This window comes from Stegostoma tigrinum, chromosome 7, assembly GCF_030684315.1.
Source record: "Stegostoma tigrinum isolate sSteTig4 chromosome 7, sSteTig4.hap1, whole genome shotgun sequence".
Classification (NCBI taxonomy): Eukaryota; Metazoa; Chordata; class Chondrichthyes; order Orectolobiformes; family Stegostomatidae; genus Stegostoma; species Stegostoma tigrinum.
This window is the reverse complement of record NC_081360.1, coordinates 107,755,609-107,780,572: the sequence shown is the minus strand read 5'-3', so window position 1 is coordinate 107,780,572 and position 24,964 is coordinate 107,755,609. Positions and strand designations below refer to the sequence as shown.

Sequence of the window (24,964 nt, the reverse complement as noted above, 5' to 3'; positions counted from 1 at the left end):
TGAGAGCGTGGAATGCGTTGCCAGCAGCAGTTGTGGAAGCAAGGTCATTGGGGTCATTTAAGAGACTGCTGGACATGTATATGGTCACAGAAATTTGAGGGTGCATACATGAGGATCAATGGTCGGCACAACATTGTGGGCTGAAGGGCCTGTTCTGTGCTGTACTGTTCTATGTTCTATGTTCTAGGAGATTTACTTGGATGTTGCCTGGTATGGAGGGAAGGTCTTACGAGGAAAGGCTGATGGACTTGAGGCTGTTTTCATGAGAGAGAAGAAGGTTGAGAGGTGACTTAATTGAAACATATAAAATAATCCGAGGGTTAGATAGGGTGGATAGCGAGAGCCTTTTTCCTAGGATGGTGACGGCGAGCACGAGGGGGCATAGCTCTAAATTGAGGGGTGAAATATATAGGACAGATGTCAGAGGTAGTTTCTTTACTCAGAGAGTAGTAAGGGAATGGAACGCTTTGCCTGCAACGGTAGTAGATTCACCAACTTTAGGTACATTTAAGTCGTCATTGGACAAGCATATGGACGTACATGGAATAGTGTAGGTTAGATGGGCTTGAGATCGGTATGACAGGTCGGCACTACATTGAGGGCCAAAGGGCCTGTACTGTGCTGTACTGTTCTATGTTAAGTTCTCAATGAAAAGATCAAGTGCAGGTAAAAGGCCAGAGGGAGGGGTCCAGATGGAGGGAGAGTGTTGGAGTTAGGCAAAGGGGCCTGTGGGGCGGGGAGAGGACTCTTGTCCAAAGAAATGAGTCAGGAGGCGAAGTTGGCCCATGTCGTGCCCGAAATTCATTAAGGTGGGGATGCAGAGCAATGAGGCTGAGGCCTTTGCTGAGTACAGAGCGTTCAACATCGGAGAGCAGATGGTTAGGAGGGATGGTGAATACCCAACAGGAGGTGGGAGGTTTGGGGGAGGGGTCAGAGTCAGAGGGAAGGGGAGGAGAGGTAGGTTCCTGAGACCCAGAATAGATCCTTGTGGTACACCACTCGTAACTGAGCACCATGTTGAATATTTTCTTTCCACGACCACCCTTTGCCTTCTGAGGGTCAGCCAATTCTGAATCCAATCTGCCACATTTCCCCCTATCCCATACCTCCTTATTTTCTGCATGAGCCTACCATGGGGGACCTTCTCAAACACCTTACTTAAATCCATGTGTACCACATCCACTGCTCTACCTTCATCCACATGTTTGGTCACCTCTTCAAAGAATTCAATAACGTTTGTGAGGCATGATCCACCCCTCACAAGCATAATTCTAGATCAATATGAAGCTAATCCTTCTGCCCCACTTTCTCACCATAACCTTGTATCAATCGACAAATGAATCCCACTGTAATTCTCTCTCTCCATTGCCATCAATCAATTACAAGCTGTGCTGATCTCCCCATGTTTTGTTGATTGATACTGTAATTAATCCCAAAACCCTACTGCCTCTGCAGGACTCTGTTATCAATCCATAGCTAATCACACTGCCCCACTTTGTCCCCATGGCCTCGTATTAATCCAAAACTGATCCCGATGCCTGCCGACTTCCGACACTTCCGTATTAAATGCAGACATCCCCTCTTTGCTTTGTGCAGTCATGTCTGGATAACTATGGTTTCGGTACAGGAACTTTTGTTAAAGTGGATATGTGGCTAGAAGAATGTGGTTAGTGGAAGCTGATGTGATCATAAAGGGTTGCTGTGTAGGCTTTTCTGTTTAGTTTTTTAAAAATCAGTGAGACTGGAAATACTCAGCAGTCCTCTAAACAGTTCTGTTGTGACCAGGTTCCTATGTAGCCAGTGACCAAACCAGGGAGAAAGGTATCCACAGGAACAGTAACTGATATTTACTGTTTCAAAGAATCCCTACAGTGTGGAAACAGGCCCTTTGACCCACCAAGTCCACACTAACCCTGAGAGCATCTCGCCCAGACCCATTCCCCCTATAACCCACCTAAACTACACATCCCTGAACACTTTTGGAGATTTAGCATGTCCAATCCACCTAACCTGCGCATCTTCGATCTGTGGGAGGAAATTGGAGCGCCCGGAGGAAACCCACACAAATGTGGGGAGAATGTGCAAACTCCATACGGACAGTTGCCTAAGGGTGGAAGCAAACCCGGGTCCCTGGTGCTGTGAGGCAGCAGGGCTAACCACTGAGCCACCGTGCCGTCCCTGTTTGGTGCAAATGTATCTGTCAGTTTTTGTTTCCACTTCGGATCTGCATTTTATCCTGACTGGTCGATTGATGCTGTTACTGTTGGTTTTATCAGTTGTGTAATGATTTATAATCAAATAAATAGTGTCTCACTTTTGTTATCATTCTATGATTGCAGATACAGCCACCAAGATGTGGAACTTCAGCCTGGATGATTACAACCACTTGAGTGAGTTCAGCCATAACCAGGTTTTTATTGTAAATGAACTGATTGCTGTACTGAATCTAAACATGTTTCCATTAAGCCTCACTTGTTAATCTTCACTGTGAGAGGCAGAGATTAATCAAGAACAGTTGGTATGATTTATTAGGGAAAGTCATGTGTGACCAACTTGAGCTTTCACAGAGGTGACGAGGTATATAAATCAGGGCAGTGCATTCAACGTAGTCAACTTGGAGTTCAGCAGGGCATATGATAAGGTCCTGTATAGGACACTAATAGTGACGGTAAGAGCCCTTGGGACCTGTGGAAACTTGATTAGTTGGACCCATTATTGGTTGAGCAGCAGGAAGCAGAAAATGATAGATGAGAGATGTTTTGCTGACTAGAAGTCTGTGTCTGCTGGAGTCTCTTAGAGGTCAGTGTTAGGGATTTCACTGTTTGTATTAGATATAAATGATTAGGGCTTGAATGCAGGAGTGTTGATCATTAAGATCACAGATTAAATGAAAGTTGGTGGGTTGGCATATGGTGAGGAGGATATCTGTGGATTGCAAATGAGATGAGAATGACAGCCCTTTACATCAAGGCTAGTGGAAAGTGGTGGGGTGTGGTTGTGGGGAGGTTGGCAGTGGCGGTGGTTAGGGTGGCACCATGGAGCTCCAGAAGAACTAGAATCAATGGGCATCAGGGGACAAACTCTCTGTTGGTTGGATTCATAACTGGCACATAGGAAGATGGTTGTGGTTGTTGGAGAGTAGTCATCTCAGCTCCAGGACATCTCTTCAGGAGTTTGTCAGCGTAGTGTCCCAGGCCTAATTATTTTCAGCAGTTTCATGAATGACCTTCCCTCCTTCTAAGCTCAGAAGTGGGAATAATTATTAATGCTTGTGTAATGTTAGAACATAGAACACTACAGTGCAGTACAGGCCCTTCAGCCCTCATGTTGCACCGACCTGTGAAACCAAACTGAAGCACATCTAACCTAGACTATTCCATTATTATCTATATGTTTATCCAATGACCATTTAAGTGCCCTTAAAGTTGGCGAGTCTACTACTGTTGCAGGCAGGGCATTCCATGCCCCTACTACTCTGAGTAAAAAAACCTACCTCTGACATCTATTCTATATCTATCATCCCTCAATTTAATGCTATGTCCCCTCGTGCTAGCCACCTCCATACGAGGAAAAAGGCTCTCACTGTCCACCCTACCTAATCCTCTGATCATCTTGCATGTCTCTATTAGGTCACCTCTTAACCTTCTTCTCTCTAACAAAAAACAGCCTCAAGTCCCTCAGCCTTTCCTCATAAGACCTTCCCTCCATAGCAGGCAACATCCTGGTAAATCTCCTCTGCATCCTTTCCAATGCTTCCACATCCGTCCTATAATGCGGCTACCAGAACTGTACGCAAATACTCCAAGTGCAGTCGCACCAGAGTTTTGTACAACACCATTCGCAACTTATCAGATGCTGAAGCAGTCTGTGTTCAAATACAATATCCAGGCTTCAGCTGATAAGTGTCAAGTAACATTTGCGCCACACAAACACCAAGTTATGACTGTGACCAATAAGAAACAATCAAACTACTGCTCCTTAACATTCAATCGTGTTACTGTGACTGAATCCCCCCAACCAGAAACTCAACTGAACTAACCACATAAACACAGTGGTTACAAAGGGAAGCTAGAGGCTAGAGACTCAGACTACTGTGGTTAGGGACTCAACTCCTGACTCACCAAGGCCTATCATAGAGTCATAAATCCGTACAGCACGGAAACAGATCCTTTGGTCTAACTCGTCCATGCCGACTGGATATCCGAAATTAATCTAGTCTCATTTGCCAGTATTTGGGTCACATCCCTCTAAGCCCTTCCCATTCACCTACTCACCCAGCTGCATTTTAAACGTTGTAATGGCATCAGCTTCCATCACTTCCTCTGGCAGCTTATTCCACGCACACACCATCCTCTGCATGAAACGTTGCCCCTCAGGTCTCTATACATCTTTCCCCTCTCACCTTAAATCTATGCCCTCTAGCTTTGGACTCTCCTACCCTGGGAAAAGACCTTGGTTATTCACCATACCCATGCCCCTAATGATTTATAAACTTCCATAAGGTCACCCCTCAGCCTCTGATGCCGCAAAGAAAATAGCCCCAGCTTACTCAGCCTCTCCCTATAGCTTAACCCTCCAACCCTGGCAACATCCTTGTAAATCTTTTCTGAGCCCTTTCAAGTTTCAGAACATCCTTCCTATAGCACGGAGACCGAGTTGAATACAGTATTCCAAAAGTGGCCAAACCACAGTCCACCATTACAAGGCATAAGTCAGGAGTATGATGAAATACATCACACTTGCGTGGATGGGTGCAGCACCAGCAACACTTAAGAGGCTAGACACTTTTGATTGGAAAGAGGCTTCTTGATTGGCACTACATCCAGAAACATCCACTGTCTCCTCCACTGACATATAGTTGCAGCAACGTGCATCTACAAGATGTACTACAGAAAAAGATGAAAGATCCTCTCCTAGCACCTTCCAAACCCTTGACCACTTCCATCTAGAAGGAGAAGGGCAGCAGATACATTGGAGCACCTCTATCTGCAAGTTCCCCTCCAAGCCACTCACCATCCTGATTTGGAAATATGTCACCATTCCTTTACTGCCACTGGGTCAAAATCATGAAATTCCTTCCTGATGGCATTGTGGGTCAACCTATAGCATGAAGACTGCTGCAGTTCCATAAGACAGCTTGCCACCGACCTCTCAAGGGTGACCAGACATGGACATAAATGCTGGTCAGCCAGTAATGGCCACAACCCATGAATGAATAACAAAAAAAAAGGATGTCTACAGGCTGATCAGTGGCAAATGGAATTCAATCGAGATTAACGTGAGATGAAGTACTTGGGCACAAAAAGCACGACAAGGAATGAACTGTAGCAACTTAGGATGCACTGAGGATGCCCACCAGTTCCTTAAGGTTGCAGGACGGGTCGATCAAGTGATTAAAAAGACATATGGGAAACTTCCCCTTATTGGCTGAGACATAGAGCTTAAGAGCAGGAAGGTAATGCTGGAACTGTATGGAAAATTAATTGGCCCATAACTAGAGCATTGTGTCCAGCTCTGGAATCCACATTACAGGAAGGGTGTGATAGCACTGGAAATGGCGCAGAGGAGATTTACAAGAGTGTTCTGAGGAAGGGTCACCAGACCCGAAATGTTAACTCTGATTTTTAATTCACAGATGCTGCCAGACCTGCAGAACTTTTCTAGCAACTTCTGTTTTTTTTTATCAGGGTATTGTCTGGGCTGGAGAGTTTGGATAGAACGGAGTTGTTTTCCTTGGAGCAGAAGAGACTGAGTTGGGGGCTGGTGGGGTTGGTGTGGAGATGGTTGATATGTATGAAGCTGTAGGGTATAAATAGTGCAGATTAGGAAGGAGTACTTCACCTTCATGGGGTTCAATGACCGGGGGCAAACGTTTGAGGTAAGGGACAGGAGATTGAGAAGGCACATGAGGAAAACACTTCTACCTGGAGGGTAATAAAATGTGAGGCTGGATGAACACAGCAGGCCAAGCAGCATCTCAGGAGCACAAAAGCTGACGTTTCGGGCCTAGACCCTTCATCAGAGAGGGGGATGGGGGGAGGGAACTGGAACAAATAGGGAGAGAGAGGGAGGCGGACCAAAGATGGAGAGTAAAGAAGATAGGTGGAGAGAGTGTAGGTGGGGAGGTAGGGAGGGGATAGGTCAGTCCAGGGAAGACGGACAGGTCAAGGAGGTGGGATGAGGTTAGTAGGTAGTGGGGGGTGCGGCTTGGGGTGGGAGGAAGGGATGGGTGAGAGGAAGAACCGGTTAGGGAGGCAGAGACAGGTTGGACTGGTTTTGGGATGCAGTGGGTGGGGGGGAAGAGCTAGGCTGGTTGTGTGGTGCAGTGGGGGGAGGGGACGAACTGGGCTGGTTGAGGGATGCATTAGGGGAAGGGGAGATTTTGAAACTGGTGAAGTCCACATTGATACCATATGGCTGCAGGGTTCCCAGGCGGAATATGAGTTGCTGTTCCTGCAACCTTCGGGTGGCATCATTGTGGCACTGCAGGAGGCCCATGATGGACATGTCATCTAGAGAATGGGAGGGGGAGTGGAAATGGTTTGCGACTGGGAGGTGCAGTTGTTCCGCTCAGTTCGCAAAAAACAACTGCACCCCCCGCTACCTACTAACCTCATCCCACCTCCTTGACCTGTCCGTCTTCCCTGGACTGACCTATCCCCTCCCTACCTCCCCACCTACACTCTCTCCACCTATCTTCTTTACTCTCCATCTTCGGTCCGCCTCCCCCTCTCTCCCTATTTGTTCCAGTTCCCTCCCCCTATCCCCCTCTCTGATGAAGGGTCTAGGCCCGAAACGTCAGCTTTTGTGCTCCTGAGATGCTGCTTGGCCTGCTGTGTTCATCCAGCCTCACATTTTATTATCTTGGAATCTCCAGCATCTGCAGTTCCCATTATCTCTGTCTACCTGGAGGGTGATGGGATCTGGAACTCACCCCACTTGTAAGGGTAGTAGAGGAAGAAACCCTCAAAGCATTTAAGAAGTATTTAGGTGTGCAATGCCACACATACAAGGCTTTGGACATGTGCTGGAAAACAGTATTAGAAGTGTTACATGATCAAAGATCCGGAACCAAGAGGTTATGGTGAAGCTGTACAAAACTCTGGTGCGGCTGCCCTTGGAGTATTGTGTACAGTTCTGGTCACCGCATTATAAGAAGGATGTGGAAGCTTTGGAAAGGGTGCAGAGGAGATTTACTGGGATGTTGCCTGGTATGGAGGGAAGGTCTTACGAGGAAAGGCTGAGGGACTTGAGGCTGTTTTCATTAGAGAGAAGAAGGTTGAGAGGTGACTTAATTGAAACATATAAAATAATCAGAGGGTTAGATAGGGTGGATAGGGAGAGCCTTTTTCCTAGGATGGTGACGGCGAGCACGAGGAGGCATAGCTTTAAATTGAGGGGTGAAAGGTATAGGACAGATGTCAGAGGTAGTTTCTTTACTCAGAGAGTAGTAAGGGAATGGAACGCTTTGCCTGCAACGGTAGTAGATTCGCCAACTTTGGGTACATTTAAGTCGTCGTTGGACAAGCATATGGACATACATGGAATAGTGTAGGTTAGATGGGCTTGAGATTGGCATGACAGGTCGGCACAACATCAAGGGCCAAAGGGCCTGTACTGTGCTGTAATGTTCTATGTTCTAAAGATGATGGGAACTGCAGATGCTGGAGAATCCAAGATAACAAAGTGTGACTCTGTGAACACAGGAGGCCAAGCAGCATCTCAGGAGCACAAAAGCTGACGTTTCGGGCCTAGACCCTTCATCAGAGGGGTGTTACGTGGTTGTTTTTGAATGGCAAAGATTTGATGGGCCAACAAGCCTCCTTCTGTGCTGTGAATCACGTGCAAACGGTAACTATAAAAATCAGCAAGTCTTGTTGCAGTTGTATAGAACTTTAGGTAGGCCATATTTGGAATATTATGTGCAGTTTTGGAAGGATGTGGAAAGGGTACAGAAACATTTATTTTATTTATTCATGGAATGAGGGCATTGCTGATGATGTCAGCATTTATTGTCTATCCCTAATTGCCCAGAGGGCAGTTTAAACTGAACCACACTGCTGTGAGTTTGGGAGTCATGTGTAGGCCAGACCAGAGAAGGATGACAGTTTCCTTCCCTAAAGGACATCAGTGAACTAGATAGATTTTTCTGACAATCGACAGTGGATTCATGGCCATCATTAGACTCTTAATTCCACTTTTTTAAAAATTTGAATTCAAATTCCCCAATGTGTTATGGTGGGATTTGAACCCAAGTACCCAGAACGTTATCTGGGTCTCTAGATTAACAGCCCAGTGACAACAATTCAATCCATCTCCAATTCTCTTGCACTTCAGCCCTCACCACCACCGCCCCCTCCACTTCCTTCCCACAACAGTGATAGGATCCCCTTGTCCTTATCTACTATTGCACCAGCATCCACATCCAGAGGATCTTTAGAACATAAAACAGTACATTACTGGGCTAATGGTAAGATTCTTAGTAGTCTAGATGAGCAGAGAGATCTCGGTGTCCGTGTACACAGGTCCTTGAAAGTTGCCAACCAGGTTGACAGGGCTGTTAAGAAGGCATACAGTGTTTTAGCTTTTATGAATAGAGGGATCGAGTTCCGGAACCAAGAGGTTATGGTGAAGCTGTACAAAACTCTGGTGCGGCCGCACTCGGAGTATTGTGTACAGTTCTGGTCACCGCATTATAAGAAGGATATGGAAGCTTTGGAAAGGGTGCAGAGGAGATTTACTAGGATGTGGCCTGGTATGGAGGGAAGGTCTTACGAGGAAAGGCTGAGGGACTTGAGGCTGTTTTCATTAGAGAGAAGAAGGTTGAAAGGTGACTTAATTGAAACAAACAAAATAATCAGAGGGTTAGATAGGGTGGATAGGGAGAGCCTTTTTCCTAGGATGGTGACGGCGAGCATGAGGGGGCATAGCTTTAAATTGAGGAATGAAAGATATAGGACAGATGTCAGAGGTAGTTTATTTACTCAGAGAGTAGTAAGGGAATGGGACGCTTTGTCTGCAACGGTAGTAGATTCGCCAACTTTGGGTACATTTAAGTCGTCATTGGACAAGCATATGGACGTACATGGAATAGTGTAGGTTAGATGGGCTTCAGATCGGTATGACAGGTCGGCACAACATCGAGGGCCGAAGGACCTGTACTGTGCTGTAATGTTCTATGTTCTATTTAGTACAGCATAGTACAGGCCTTTTGGCTACGATGTTCTGCAGACCTATTACCCTACTCTAAGATCAAACTACCCTGCATACCCTACATTTTACTATGCTCCAAGTGCCTATCCAAGAGTCGCTTAAAAGTCTCTAAAGTATCTGGCTCCACTGCCACTGCCAGCAGTGCAATCCACATGCCCACCACTCTCTGTGTGAAGAACCTACCTCTGACACCTTTCCATACTTTCCTCCGGTCACCTTAAAATTATGTCCCCTCATAATAGGTCATTTCCACCCTGGGAAAAAGTCTCTGACTATCCACTCTATCTACGCCTGTCATCATCTTGTACACCTCTATCAAGTCACCTCCCATCCTTCTTCACTCCAGTAAGAAAAGCCCCAGTTCCCTCAGCCTTTCCTCATAAGACCTGCCCTCCAGTCCAGGCAGCATCTTGGAAAATCTTCTCTGCACCCTCTCTGAAGCTTCCACATCTTTCCTATAATGAGGTGACCAGAACTGAACACAATATTCCAAGTGTGGTCTAACCAGAGTTTTATAGAGCTCATAGCATAACCTCACGGCTCTTAAACTCAATTCCCCTGCCATTGAAAGCCAACACACCATACGCTTTCCTTATAACCCTATTAACTTGGGTCGCAACTTTGAGGGATCTATGTACGTGGACCCCAAGATCCCTCTGTTCCTCCACACTGCCAAGAATCCTGCCATTAATCCTGTATTCTGCATTCAAATTCAACCTTCCAAAATGAATCACTTCACACTTTTCTGGGTCGAATTCCATCTGCCACGTCTTTGCCCGGCTGTGCATCCTGTCAATGTCCTGTTGCAACCTGCAACAGCCCTCCACGCTGTCCACAACTCCACCAGTCTTCGTGCCATCAGCAAGTTTACTAACCACCCCCCTTCCACTTCCTCGTCTAAGTCATTTATAAAGATCACAAAGAGCAGAGGCCCCAGAACAGATCCCTGCGGAACACCACTAGTCACCGAGCTCCAGGCTGAATACTTCCCATCTACTGCCACCCTCTGTCCTCTATTGGACAGCCAATTTTGTTTCCAAACAGCCAAATTTTCCTGTATCCCATGTCTCCTTACTTTCTCAATAAGCCTACCACGTGAAACCTTATCAAATGCCTTGCTAAAATCCATATACACTACATCCACTGCTGTACCTTCATTAACGTGTTTTGTCACATTCTCAAAGAATTCAATAAGGCTTGTGTGGCATGACCGGCCCCTCACAAAGCCATGCTGACTATTTTTAATCAAACTGTACTTTTCCAAATAATCATACATACTATCTCTCAGAATCTTCTCCAATAATTTACCCAGCACAGAAGTAAGACTGACCGGTCTGTAATCTCCAGAATTATCCCTATTTCCTTTCTTGCACAAAGGAATGACATTTGCCACACTCCAATAGTAGTGGAGTCAAATACTTTAGAGACTTTTAGGCAATTCTTGGATAGGCGCACAGATGATAGTAAAATGTAAGGTATGGAGGACCTGTACTGTGCTGTACTGTTCTATGTTCAGATGGGCCAGATGATCTAATTCTGCTCCACTTTTTGTGGCCTTATGGTATTCTGGAATGGACTGGGAAAAGTGTTTAGCAGCAAAGGCAATTGAACATTAGTAGGCATTTAAGAAATAATTTGTGGCTCTAAAAAAGGGGAGGTTAAGAATAGCATCAAATTGAAAGAAAAAGCATTCAGTGTGGCTAAGATTGTGGTAAGCCAGTGGATCTTGATCGGCACAGGCTTGGAGGGCCGAAGGCCCTGTTCCTGTGCTGTAGGCTTCTTTGATAATAAAATGTGAGGCTGGATGAACACAGCAGGCCAAGCAGCATCTCAGGAGCACAAAAGCTGACGTTTCGGGCCTAGACCCTCTCTGCTGAAGGTTCTCGGCCCGAAACGTCAGCTTTTGTGCTCCTGAGATGCTGCTTGGCCTGCTGTGTTCATCCAGCCTCACATTTTATTATCTTGGAATTCTCCAGCATCTGCAGTTCCCATTATCTCTGTAGGTTTCTTTGTTTTTTGATTGGAACATTTTTGAAAGCAACAAAAGATGACCAAAAAAAAACTTTAAATCTAAACTCACAGCATCAAGAAGGACTGCAAGAGCTTCTTTAAACTTCTTCTAAGATCTAAATTAACATAAGCCCCTTCGAGGACGTAATGGGGAACCAGGAATTGACAGTGGAGTTGAGTAAATACTCTGCTTCAATCTTCTATTCTAGGAAGGATGTTATTATACTGGAGAGGTTTTGGAAAAGATTTACCAGGATGTTGCTGGGAATGGAGGGTTTAAGATGTAATAATAGACTGGAAAGGCTGTGAATTTTTACACTGGAGAGTGGAAGGTTGAAACGTGACCTTATTGAGATTTATAAAATCACAGATGCATTGATAACTTGAAATGACAACGGTCTATCCTTCCAGTGGGGGAGTTCTGAGGAAGGGTCACGCGACCCGATACATTAACTCTGATGTCTCTTCATGGATGCCGCCAGACCTACAGACCTTTTTCAGCAATTTCTGTTTTTGTTTCTGATTTACAGCATCTGCGTTTTTGTTTTGGCTTTTCCGTGCATATTTTTAAGGTGTGAGGGGAAAGATTTAAGAAGGACATGAGGGGCAACGTTTCTACACAGAGAGTGGTTTGTGTGTGGAATGAACTGCCAGAGAAAGTGGAGAATGCAGGTACAGTTACAGCATTCAAAAGACATTTGGATAAGTACATGAAATGGAAGGGTTTGGAGAGATATGGGCCAAGCGCAGGCAGATGGGACTAATTTAGTTTGGGAATATGTTCGAAGTGGACCGTTGGACCAAAGAGTCTGTTTCTATGCTGCAAGATGTATGACTGTGAAACATTCCAAAATTAAATATTCCGCGTGCAAAAGGAGGAGACAGAATAACTGCAATAATTGCCACTAGAGAAAAAGTGCTGAGGAAATCTACTGGGGTTAAAGATTGGTACAATCAAGGATTGTAAAGGAAATTTGTGCACAGAGCCTAGGGAGATAGGAGAGGCCCCTAATGAATACTTTTCTTCGGTATTCACAACTGCGAGGGACCCAGTTGTAGAGGAGGACAGTGTGAACCAGACTGGTAGGCTAGAGGAGGTGGATGTTAGTGAGGAAGATGTGCTAGGAATTTTGAGGAACTTGAAGATAGATAAGCCCCTGTGCCCAATGGGATTTATCCAAAGAACCTATGGGAAGTGAGGGAAGAGATCGCAGGGCCTTTGGCTATGATCTTTTCGTCCTCACTATCCATGTGTATAGTGCCAGAAGATTGGAGGACTGTAAACATCATTACGTTGTTCAAAAAAGGGAATAGGGATAATCCTGGAAATTACAGGCCAGTTAGTCTTATGTCAGTGGTTGTCAAATTGTTGGAAAGGGCTCTGAGAGATAGGATTTATAATTGCTTGGAAAGGCACAGTTTGATTCGTGATAGCATGGATTTGAGGGGTAGATCATGTCTGTCAAACTTTATTGAATTCTTTGAGGCGGTGACCAAACATGGGGATGAAGCTAGAGCAGTGAATGTGGTATACATGATTTTAAGTAAGGTGTTTGATAAGGTTCCCCATGGCACGTTCGTGCAGAAGGTCAGGAGGCATGACATGGGGGAAATGTGGCACATTGGATTCAGAATTGGCTGACCGGCAGAAGACAAAGGGTGGTAGTGGACGAAAAATAATCAACATGGTGCTCATGAAGGGTATATGGAGGTATACCCTCCATACCTAGGGTGGAGTTATCTATTATGAGGGGGCATTGTTTTAAAGTGAGTGGAGGTAGATATAGCGAAGACGTCAGAGTTAGGTTCTTTACTCAGAGTGGTCGGGGCATGGAAGGCGTTGCCGGAGAGGCTAGTGGAGTCGGCCTCATCAGGGGCATTTATGCGGCTATTAGACAGGCATATTAGATAAGATTAGATTCCCTACTGTTTGGAACCAGGCCCTTCGGCCCAACAAGTCCACACCGGCCCTTGAAACATCCCACCCAGACCCAGGCCCATACCCCTATAACCCACACACCCCTGAACACTATGGACAATTTAGCATGGCCAACCCACCTGGCCTGCACATCTTTGGACTGTGGGAGGAAACCGGAGCACCCGGAGGAAACCCACGCAGACACTGGGAGAATGTGCAAACTCCACACAGACAGTCGCCCAAGGCTGGAATTGAACCCGGGTCCCTGGTGCTGTGAGGCTGCAGTGCTAACCATTGAGCCACCGTGCCGCAGAAAATGGATGATAGTTTAAGCGTTGGAGGTTAGATTGACCTTAGGATTAGGTAAAAGTTCAGCACAACATCCTGGGCCAAAGCACCTGTACTGTACTACGTTTTATGTCCCCTGAACCTAATGAGATGCATCCTAGGATATTAAAAGAAGTAGCTATGGAAATAGTGGATACACTGGTAGTAATCTTCTCAGAATCCTTGGCTTCTGAAAAAGTCCCAGAGGATGGGATATCTGCCAATGTATCACATTTATTTAAAAAGAGAAGACAAAAAACAGATCAGCTGAACATCTGTAATCGGGAGCTTTTTTTTGTCTGTTATAAGGAATGTAACAACAGAACGTATAGAAATACGTAATATGATCAAGCAGAGTCAGCATGACTTCATGAAAGGAAAATCATACCTGACAGATGTATTAGAATTCTTTGAAGTGGTGACAAGCGGGATAGATGAAGACGAAGTGGCTCTAATGTTTAGATTTTCAGAAGGAACTTGATATGGTATCAGACAATAGGCTACTCAATAAGACATAGACAAAAGATTGGCTAAGTAATAGAAGACCAAAAGTTGGTGTAAGGGTCTATTTTTCAGGATGGCAATCAGTAACTAGTGGATGCTACGGCAATCAGTGCTAGGGCCACAATTATTTATAATATATGTTGATGCCTTGGATGAGGAAAGTGAATGTATCATAACCATGTTTGTGAATGACACAAAAATAGATGGGAAGGCAAGTGGTAACCAGATTGTAGCACACAGTGCAGAATGAAATGTTACAAACTGAGGTATGTTCCTGAAATGCACTTTGAGAGTTGTGAGGTGATATCTGTCATGTCGGGCTGTCTTGAGTACCAAACCTCCCCCTCTGTGTTTCAGTGGAGAGAGTGAAACTGGTTCCAAGAACCACATTAACGCCTCTAGATGGAATGTCAGAACCAGAGATGGCCATTGCTACCAGCTCACTGCCAAAAACTGGGAGAAAGCGTGGTTCCGCATTAACTGTAAACCAACTGGCAATATTGGGAAAGAACTGGAAGAAGCCGGCTGCTGTGATACAGGGACAATTCAGACTTCTGTCACGGTCCCGTTGTGAAGTTGAGATTGGTTATCATGCAGAGGTTCTGAAAATCTTCAAACAGGCCAACTCCAGGCATTATGGTAAGTAATCTTCTCACTGATCACTTTAAACCCCAAGAAATTGTGTCTGATCTGCTCCCATTCATTTATTTTCTTATTCTGTCTTAGGATGTGGGCATTTTAGCTAGGCCACCATTTGTTATCCATTCTTAATTGCCCTTGAGCAGCCAAGAGTCAACCATGTTGCTGTAGGTCTGGAATCATCTAGGCCAGACCAAGTGAGGACAGCAGATTTTCTTCCCTGAGATAATAGGAACTGCAGATGCTGGAGAATCCGAGAGAACAAGGTGTGGGGCTGGATGAAGACAACAGGCCAAGCAGCATCTTAGGAGCAGGAAAGCTGATGTTTCGGGCCTAGACCCTTCATCTTAATGTGTACCAGATGAGGTTTTACAACAATTGATGTTAGTTACATTGATCACCATACTGAACCAAGCTTTATATTCCTTATTTATTACTTGAACTTAAATTCCACCAGCTGCCATGTCGGGATTTGAACCTGGACACCCAGAGCATTATCTGGGTGTCTAGATACAAGTTTAGTGACGTTCCCACCATTCTGCAATCTACTAGCCCAGTCACACTGGGGACATCCCCTTTCATTGAGTCAACACTTTGAAATAGTTCTGTTTTGCATTTTAAGTTTATCAGTATTCTGTTGTAATCTCAACGTGACGTTTAGGCAAAGTCATTTTTGAGCCCGGTCGAAATGCTGATTTGTTATTTTTTTGCTCAGATATGAAAACGAGAAAGTGGAGCTTCCTGTTGGAGGATTACAAACAGCTGAGTAAGTATCATGCCCCGCATATGGAACTTCTAAAAGTTCATTGACAGGATGTGGGCACTGCTAGAATTCAGTCTTACTCTGAATGAACTGAGGGCTTGGATCGGTACCTGGGAGTATGATGTTATTGCTATTACTGAGACTTGGTTGAGGGAAGGGCATGACCCAGGATATTGATGTTTCAGGCAGGATAGAAAGGGAGGTAAAAAGGGTGGAGGTGTTGCATTACTGGTCAAAGATGATATCACAGCTGTACTGAAGGAAGGCACTGTGGAGAACTCGAGCAGTGAGGCAATATGGACAGAACTCAGAAATAGGAAGGGTGCAAAAAGAATGTTCGGGCTGTACTACAGGCCGCAGAACAGCGAGCGTGAGATAGAGGTACAAATATGTAGACAGATCATGGAAAGTTGGAAGAGCAACAGGGTGGTGGTGATGGGAGATTTTAATCTTCCCAACATTGGCTGGGATTCACTGAGTGTTAGAGGTCAAGATGGAGCCGAATTCGTAAGGAGCATCCAGGAGGGTTTTCTAGAGCAGTATGTATGTAGTCCAACTCGGGAAAGGGCCATACTGCATCTGATGTTGGGGAATGAGCCCGGCCAGGTGGTTGAAATTACAGTAGGGGACTACTTTGGAAATAGTGACCACAATTCCATAGAACATAGAACATTACAGCACAGTACAGGCCCTTCGGCCCTTGATGTTGTGCCGACCTGTCATACCGATCTCAAGCCCATCTAACCTACACTATTCCATGTACGTCCATATGCTTATCCAATGACGACTTAAATGTACCTAAAGTTGGCGAATCTACTACCATTGCAGGCAAAGCGTTCCATTCCCTTACTACTGTTTGAGTAAAGAAACTACCTCTGACATCTGTCCTATATCTTTCACCTCTCAATTTAAAGCTATGCCCCCTCGTGCTCGCCGTCACCATCCTAGGAAAAAGGCTGACCCTATCCACCCTATCAAGCCCTCTGATTATTTTATATGTCTCAATTAAGTCACCTCTCAAACTTCTTCTCTCTAATGAAAACAGCCTGAAGTCCCTCAGCCTTTCCTCGTAAGACCTTCCCTCCATACCAGGCAACATCCTAGTAAATCTCCTCTGCACCCTTTCCAAAGCTTCCACATCCTTCTTATAATGCGGTGACCAGAACTGTACGCAATACTGCAGGTGCGGCCGCACCAGAGTTTTGTACAGCTTCACCATAACCTCTTGGTTCCGGAACTTGATCCCTCTATTAATAAAAGCTAAAACACTGTATGCCTTCTTAACAGCACTGTCAACCTGGGTGGCAACTTTCAAGGAGCTGTGTACATGGACTTCGAGATCTCTCTGCTCATCTACACTACCAAGAATCTGACCATTAGCCCTGAACTTCGCCTTCTGGTTACTCCTACCAAAGTGCATCACCTCACACTTGTCCGCATTAACCTCCATTTTCCACCTCACAGCCCAGCTCTGCAGCTTACCTATGTCTCTCTGCAACCTACAGCATCCTTCATCACTATCCACAACTCCACCGACCTTAGTGTTGTCTGCAAATTTACTAGCCCATCCTTCTACGCCCTCATCCAGGTCATTTATAAAAATGACAAACAGCAGTCGACCCAACACCGACCCTTGCGGTACACCACTAGTAACTGGTCTGCAGGATGAACATTTCCCATCAACTACCACCCTATGTCGACTTTCAGCAAGCCAATTTCCGATCCAAACTGCTATATCTGCTACAATTCCATTCGTCCGCATTTTGTACAATAACCTACTGTGGGGAACCTTATCGAACGCCTTGCTGAAATCCATATACACCACATCAACCGGTTTACTCTCGGCTACCTGTTTGGTCACCTTCTCAAAGAATTCAATAAGGTTTGTGAGGCATGACCTTCCCTTCACAAAACTGTGCTGACTATCCCTAATCAATTTATTCTTTTCGAGATGATTATAAATCCTATCCCTTATAACCTTTTCCAACACTTTACCAACAACTGAGGTAAGGCTCACTGGTCTATAATTACCAGGGTTGTCTCTACTCCCCTTCTTGAACAGGGGAACCACATTTGCTATTGTCCAGTCATCTGGCACTATTCCTGTAGACAATGACGAGTTAAAGATCAATGCCAAAGGCTCGGCAATCTCCTCCCTGACTTCCCAGAGGATCTTAGGATAAACCCCATCCGGCCCGGGGACTTATCTATTTTCACCCTCTGTAGGATTTCTAATACCTCTTCCTTGTGAACCTCAATCCCACCTAGTCTAGTAGCCTGTATCTCAGTATTCTCCTCGACAACATTGTTGTTTTCTCGAGTCAATACTGTTGAAAAATATTCATTTAGTGCTTCCCCTATCTCCTCTGACTCCACACACAACTTACCACTACTATCCTTGATTGGCCCTAACCTTACTTTCGTCATTCTTTTATTCTTTAAATACCTATAGAAAGCCTTAGGGTTTACCCTGATCCTGTCCGCCAACAACTTCTCATGTCTCCTCCTGGCTCTTCTGAGCTCCCTCTTTAGGTCTTTCCTGGCTACCTTGTAACCCTCAAGTGCCCTAACTGAGCCTTCACATCTGATCCTAACATAAGCCTTCTTCTTCTTCTTGACCAGAGATTCCACCTCCTTCGTAAACAACGGCTCCCGCGCTCTACAGCTTCCTCCCTGTCTGACAGGTACATACTCATCTAGGACACACAGGAGCTTTTCCTTGAATAAGCTCCACGTTTCTCAGGTGCCCATCCCCTGCAGTTTCCTTCCCCATCCTATGCTCCCTAAATCTTGCCTAATCTCATCGTAATTTTCTTTCCCCCAGCTATAACTCTTGCCCAGTGGTATGCACCTATCCTTTTCCATCACTAAAGTAAACATAACAGAATTGTGCTCGCTATCACCAAAGTGCTCACCTACTTCCAAATCTAACACCTGGCCGGGCTCATTACCCAGTACCAAATCTAATGTGGCTTCGCCCCTTATTGGCCTATCTACATACTGTGTCAGGAAGCCCTCCTGCACACTCTGGACAAAAACTGACCCATCTATAGTACTCGAACTATAGTGTTCCCAGCCAATATTTGGAAAGTTGAAGTCCCCCATGACAACCACCCTGTCTCTCTTACTCCTATCGAGAATCATCTTTGCTATCCTTTCCTCTACATCTCTGGAACTATTCGGAGGTCTATAGAAAACTCCCAACAGGGTGACCTCTCCTTTCCTGTTTCTAACCTCAGCCCATACTACAACCTTTCTGCAACTGTCATACTGTCCTTGACCAACAATGCCACACCTCCCCCGTTTTACCATCTTCTCTGTTCTTACTGAAACATCTAAATCCCGGAACCTGCAACAACCATTCCTGTCCCTGCTCCATCCATGTCTCCGAAATGGCCACAACAACGACATCCCAGGTACTAACCCATGCTGCAAGTTCACCCACCTTATTCCAGACGCCCCGGCATTGAAGTAGACACACTTCAAACCAACTTCTTGCTTGCCGGTGCCGTCTTGCGTCCCTGAAACTTTATTTCAGACCACCCTACTCTCAACCTTTTCTATACTTGAACAACAATTTTGGTTTCCATTCCCCTGCTGAATTAGTTTAAACCCACCCGAATAGCCTTTCCTCGTAAGACCTTCCCTCAATACCAGGCAACATCCTAGTAAATCTCCTCTGCACCCTTTCCAAAGCTTCCACATCCTTCTTATAATGTGGTGACCAGAACTGTATGCAATACTCCAAGTGCGGCCGCACCAGATATGTGGGAGGCTTTTAAGGAGAGGTTGATTAGCGTGCAGGAGAGACACGTTCCTGTGAAAATGAGGCATAGAAATGGCAAGATTAGGGAACCATGGATGACAGGTGAAATTGTGAGACTAGCTAAGAGGAAAAAGGAAGCATACGTAAGGTCTACGTGACTGAAGACAGACGAAGCTTTGGAAGAATATTGGGGATGTAGGGTGAATCTGAAACGAGGAATTAAGAGGGCTAAAAGGGGACATGAGATATCTTTAGCAAACATGGTTAAGGAAAATCCCAAAGCCTTTTATTCATATATAAAGAGCAAGAGGGTAACTAGAGAAAGGATTGGCCTACTTAAGGTCAAAGAAGGAAAGTTATGCGCTGATTCAGAGAAAATGGGTGACATTCTTAACGAGTACATTGCATCGGTATTCACCAAGGAGAGGGACATGACAGATGTTAAGGTCAGGGATAGATGTTTGCTTCCTCTAGGTCAAGTCGGCATAAGGAGGGAGGAATAATGGGAAGGCAGAATACCAGATCAATGGAAAGATTCTTGGTAGTGATGTGCAGAGGGAACTTGAAGTCCATGTACACCACTTCAACTGCCCTACCCTCATCCAAATGCTTGGTCACCTTCTCAAAAAACTCGGTGAGGTTTGTGAGACACGACCTGCCCTTGACGAATCCACACTGACCCTCTCCAATCAAATTGTTGCTTGCCAGATGATTATAAATCCTATCTCTTAGAATCCTTTCCAAAATTTTTCCAACAACAGACGTAAGGCTCACAGGCCTATAATTAGAGATAATGGGAACTGCAGATGCTGGAGAATCCAAGATAACAAAGTGTGGAGCTGGATGAACACAGCAGGCCAAGCAGCATCTGGAGCACAAAAGCTGATGTTTCGGGCCTCGACCCTTCATCAGCGAGGGGGATGGGGAGAGGGTTCTGGAATAAATGGGGAGAGAGGGGGAGGCGGACCGAAATTGGAGAGAAAAGAAGATAGGTGGAGAGGAGAGTATAGGTGGGGAGGTAGGGAGGGGACAGGTCAGTCCAGGGAAGATGGACAGGTCAAGGAGGTGGGATGAGGTTAGTAGGTAGGAAATGGAGGTGCGGCTTGAGGTGGGAGGAAGAGATGGGTGAGAGGAAGAACAAGTTAGGCAGGCAGAGACAGGCTGGGCTGGTTTTGGGATGCAGTGGGGGGAGTGGATGAGCTGGGCTTGTTGTGTGATGCCGTGGGGGGAGGGGACGAACTGGGCAGGTTTTGGGATGCCGTGGGGGAAGGGGAGATTTTGAAGCTGGTGAAGTCCACATTGATACCATTTGGCTGCAGGGTTCCCAAGCGGAATATGAGTTGCTGTTCCTGCAACTTTGGGTGGCACCCTTGTGGCACTGCTGGAGGCCCATGATGGACATGTCATCTGAAGAATGGGGGGTGCAGTTGTTTATTGCTTACCGAGCAGAGGTGTTCTGCAAAGCGGTCCCCAAGCCTCCGCTTGGTTTCCCCAATGTAGAGGAAGCCACACCGGGTACAATCGATACAGTATACCACATTGGCAGATGTGCAGGTGAACCTCAGCTTAATGTGGAAAGTCATCTTGGGGCCTGGGATGGGGGTGAGGGTGGAGGGGTGGGGCCAAGTGTAGCACATCCTGCGGTTGTAGGGGAAGGTGCCGGGTGTGGTGGGGTTGGAGGGCAGTGTGGAGCAGACAAGGGAGTCACAGAGAGAGTGGTCTCTCCGGAAGGCAGACAAGGGTGGCGATGGAAAAATGTCTTGGGTGGCGGGGTCGGATTGTAGATGGCGGAAGTGTTGGAGGATGACACGTTGTATCCGGACGTTGGTGGGATGGTGTGTGAGAACGAGGGGGATCCTCTTTGGGTGGTTGTGGCGGGGGCGGGGTGTGAGGGATGTTTTGTGGGAAATGCAGAAGACGCGGTCAAGGGCGTTCTCGACCACTGTGGGGGGAATGTTGCAGTCCTTGAAGAACTTCGACATCTGGGATGTGCGGGAGTGGAATGCCTCATCGTGGGAGCAGATGCAGCGGAGGCGGAGGAATTGGGAATAGGAGATGGAATTATTGCAGGAGGGTGGGTGGGAGGAGGTGTATTCTAGGTAGCTGTGGGAGTCAGTGGGCTTGAAATGCACATCAGTTTCAAGCTGGTTGCCTGAGATGGAGACTGAGAGATCCAGGAAGGTGAGGGATGTGTTGGAGATGGCCCAGGTGAACTTGAGGTTGGGGTAGAAGGTGTTGGTGAAGTGGATGAACTGTTCGAGCTCCTCTGGGGAGCAAGGGGCAGCGCCGATACAGTCATCAATGTAACGGAGGAAGAGGTGGGGTTTGGGGCCTGTGTAGGTGCGGAAGAGGGACTGTTCCACGTAACCTACAAAGAGGCAGGCAGAGCTGGGGCCCATGAGGGTGCCCATGGCCACCCCCTTTGTCTGTAGGAAGTGGGAGGAATCGAAAGAGAAGTTGTTGAGGGTGAGGACGAGTTCGGCAAGGCGGATGAGGGTGTCGGTGGAGGGGGACTGGTCGGGCCTGCACATCTGCCAATGTGGTACCCTGTGTCCATTGTACCCGGTGTGGCTTCCTCTACATTGGGGAAACCAAGCGGAGGCTTGGGGACCGCTTTGCAGAACACCTCCGCTCGGTTCACAATAAACAACTACACCCCCCATTCTTCAGATGACATGTCCATCATGGGCCTCCTGCAGTGCCACAAGGATGCCACCCGAAGGTTGCTGGAACAGCAACTCATATTCCGCTCAGGAACCCTGCAGCCCAATGGTATCAATGTGGACTTCACCAGCTTCAAAATCTCCCCTTCCCCCACCGCATCCCAAAACCAGCCCAGCTCGTCCCCTCCCCCCACTGCACCACACAACCAGCCCAGCTCATCCCCTCCCCCCACTGCATCCCAAAACCAGCCCAGCCTGTCTCTACCTGCCTAACTTGTTCTTCCTCTCACCCATCCCTTCCTCCCACCTCAAGCCGCACCTCCATTTCCTACCTACTAACCTCATCCCACCTCCTTGACCTGTCCGTCTTCCCTGGACTGACCTATCCCCTCCCCACCTATACTCTCCTCTCCACCTATCTCCTTTTCTCTCCATCTTCGATCCGCCTCCCCCTCTCTCCCTATTTATTCCAGTTCCCTCTCCCATCCCCCTCTCTGATGAAGAGTCTTGGCCCGAAACGTCAGCTTTTGTGCTCCTGAGATGCTGCTTGGCCTGCTGTGTTCATCCAGCTTCACACTTTATTATCCAGGTCTATAATTACCTGGGTCATCCCTACTGCCCTTCTTGAACAAGGGCACAACATTTGCAATCCTCCAGTCCTCTGGTACTAAACCTGTAGACAATGATGACTGAACAATCAAGGCCAAAGACTCCATCACCTCCTCCCTAGCTTCCCAGAGAATCCTCGGAAAAATTCCCTCTGTCCCAGGGGATTTATCTACCTTCACACCTTCTAGAATTGATAACACCTCCTCCTTACTAACCTTAATCCTTTAAATTCTAGTAGCCCGTAACTCAGTCATCTCCTCTACAATATTCTCCAGTTCCTCAGTGAAAACAGATGAGAAATAATCATTTAGCACTTCTCCAATCTCCACAGGGTCCACACACAACTTCCCACTTCTGTCTTTGACTGGCCCTATTCCTACCCTAGTCATCCTTTTATTCCTCACATACCTATAGAAAGATTTAGGGTTCTCCTTTATCCTACCTGCTAATGTCTGCTCATGTCCCCTCCTTGCTCTTCTTAACTCTCTCTTTAAATCCTTCCTAGCTAATCTGTAATTCTCCATCGCCTCATCTGAACCATCTCGTCTCATCGTCACATAAACCTCCCTCTTCCGCTTAACAAGAGATACAATTTCTTTAGTAAACCACGGTTCCCTTACCTTATCACTTCCTCCCTGCCTGACAGGGACATACCTATCTCAGACATGCAATATCTGTTCCTTATACCAGCTCCACATTTCGATTGTCCCCCTCCCCTGCATTTTGCTAACCCATTCTATGCCTCCTAAGTCTTGCCTAATCGCATTATAATTGCCCTTTCCCCATCTATAACTCTTGCCCTGTGGCATGTTCCTATCCTTTTCCATTGCTAAAGTAAACATAACTGAATTATGGTCACTCTGTCCAAAGTGCTCACCTACCACTAAATCAGACACCTGGCCTGGTTCATTACCAAGTACCAGATCCAGTGAGGCCTCCCCTCTTGTCGGCCCTTCGACATACTGTGTCAGTGAACCCTCCGGCACACATTGGACAAAAACTGATCCATCCAACGTACTCGAGTTATAGCATTTCCAGTCAATGTTAGAGAAGTTAAAGTTTCCCATAACGACCACCCTGTTCTTTTCACTCCTGCCCACAATAGTTTTGCCAATCCTCTCCTCCACATCCCTGGAACTTTGCGGGGGCCCGTAAAAAATTCCCAGCAGTGTTACTTCTCCTCTCCTGTTTCTGACCTCTGCCCATACCACCTCAGTAGACGAGTCCTCATCAAAAGGTCTTTCAGCCACCGGTATACTGTCCCTTGACTAACAAAGCCACACCCCCCCCTTTTTTTACCACCTTCCCTGACCTGAATGAAAGATCTAAACCCTGGAACCTGCAACATCCATTCCTGACCCTGCTCTATCCATGTCTCCGAAATGGCCACAACATCAAAGTCCCAGGTACCTATACAAGCTGCAAGCTCACTACCTTATTCCGGTTACTCCTGGCATTAAAGTAGACACACTTCAACCCAGCTTGCTGTCTGCCAGCACACTCCTGTAACAGTGAGATCCTCCCCATGTCCTCCCTATACTCATCCTCCTGTATACTAGGACTCCACCTCAGTTTCCCATCCCCGTTCTGAGCTAGTTTAAATCCACCCGAATAGCACTAGCAAATTTCCCACCCAGGATATTAGTGCCCCTCTGGTTCAAGTGGAGAATTGTGCAAGGTCAAACCAGACAGACACTCTAATCTGTTTAAAATAACCATTTACACTCAGCAATAACTGCTAACATTTAGCAAATGTGTAAACCATCTCCGATTTCCTGCAAAACAATTTTTGTCCAATATCTACTGCCTAACACTCAAGTGTTGGAATGTTAATGTATTCTTAAATTCTGCATTAAAAAGGCTGCCTTTGAGCAAAGAAGGGGTGACTGCGCCCTTTCCCCCTTCACCAGTCATACTTCTAATACTATGGCACTCCCAGTTAATGTTTGGAAAATTAAAATCCCCCATTATTACAACCTTATTATGCTTACATATATCTGCGATCTCCCTACATATTTGTTTCTCAATTTCTCTCTAACTGTTGGGGGGGGCCTATAGTACATTCTCATTAAAGATCAAATTGATCCTTACTTCCTTATTGATAAGATCTTTACCACCAGCCCAAAATCACAAAACCGTATGGGTTTATTTCATCATCCACAATTTTTCCATGATGCCTGAATGTTACTTGCACAGCAGTGTTCGCTGTCTATAGTTCACTGATGCTTGGTTGGACTCTTGGTCTTTCTTGTTACTTTGCATTTTAGAATGATTTCTTTCACTTTCCAAATGTGTTCCTTTTCTCTGCTCTTTTGACAGTTGGGGAAGGCAATTTTTCAGAGCGAGGGAAACATTGACTATACAGAGAAAGGGAAGAGAAAGAATGATTTGAGGGCAGCACAGTGGCTCAGTGGTTAGCACTGCTGCCTCACAGCACCACGGACTAGGGCTCAATTCCAGCCTCAGGCAACTCTCTGTGTGGAGTTTGCACGTTCTCCCTGTGTCTGTATGGGTTTCCTCCGGGTGCTCTGGTTTCCTCCCACAGTCCAAAG

General features: G+C 46.2%; 1 protein-coding gene across 2 annotated transcripts in view; it reads left to right on the top strand.

The window, feature by feature from the left end:
- The window catches only part of smarcal1 (SWI/SNF related, matrix associated, actin dependent regulator of chromatin, subfamily a-like 1), a 124,853-nt gene that overhangs the window by 5,009 nt on the left and 94,880 nt on the right, over window positions 1-24,964 (top strand). For both annotated transcript variants that reach the window (XM_048535072.2, XM_048535074.2), the window contains exons 3-5: window positions 2,340-2,390; window positions 14,330-14,611; window positions 15,327-15,377. In XM_048535072.2, coding sequence (XP_048391029.1) covers window positions 2,340-2,390; window positions 14,330-14,611; window positions 15,327-15,377 — 384 coding nt within the window. The remainder of the gene's footprint in view (window positions 1-2,339; window positions 2,391-14,329; window positions 14,612-15,326; window positions 15,378-24,964) is intronic.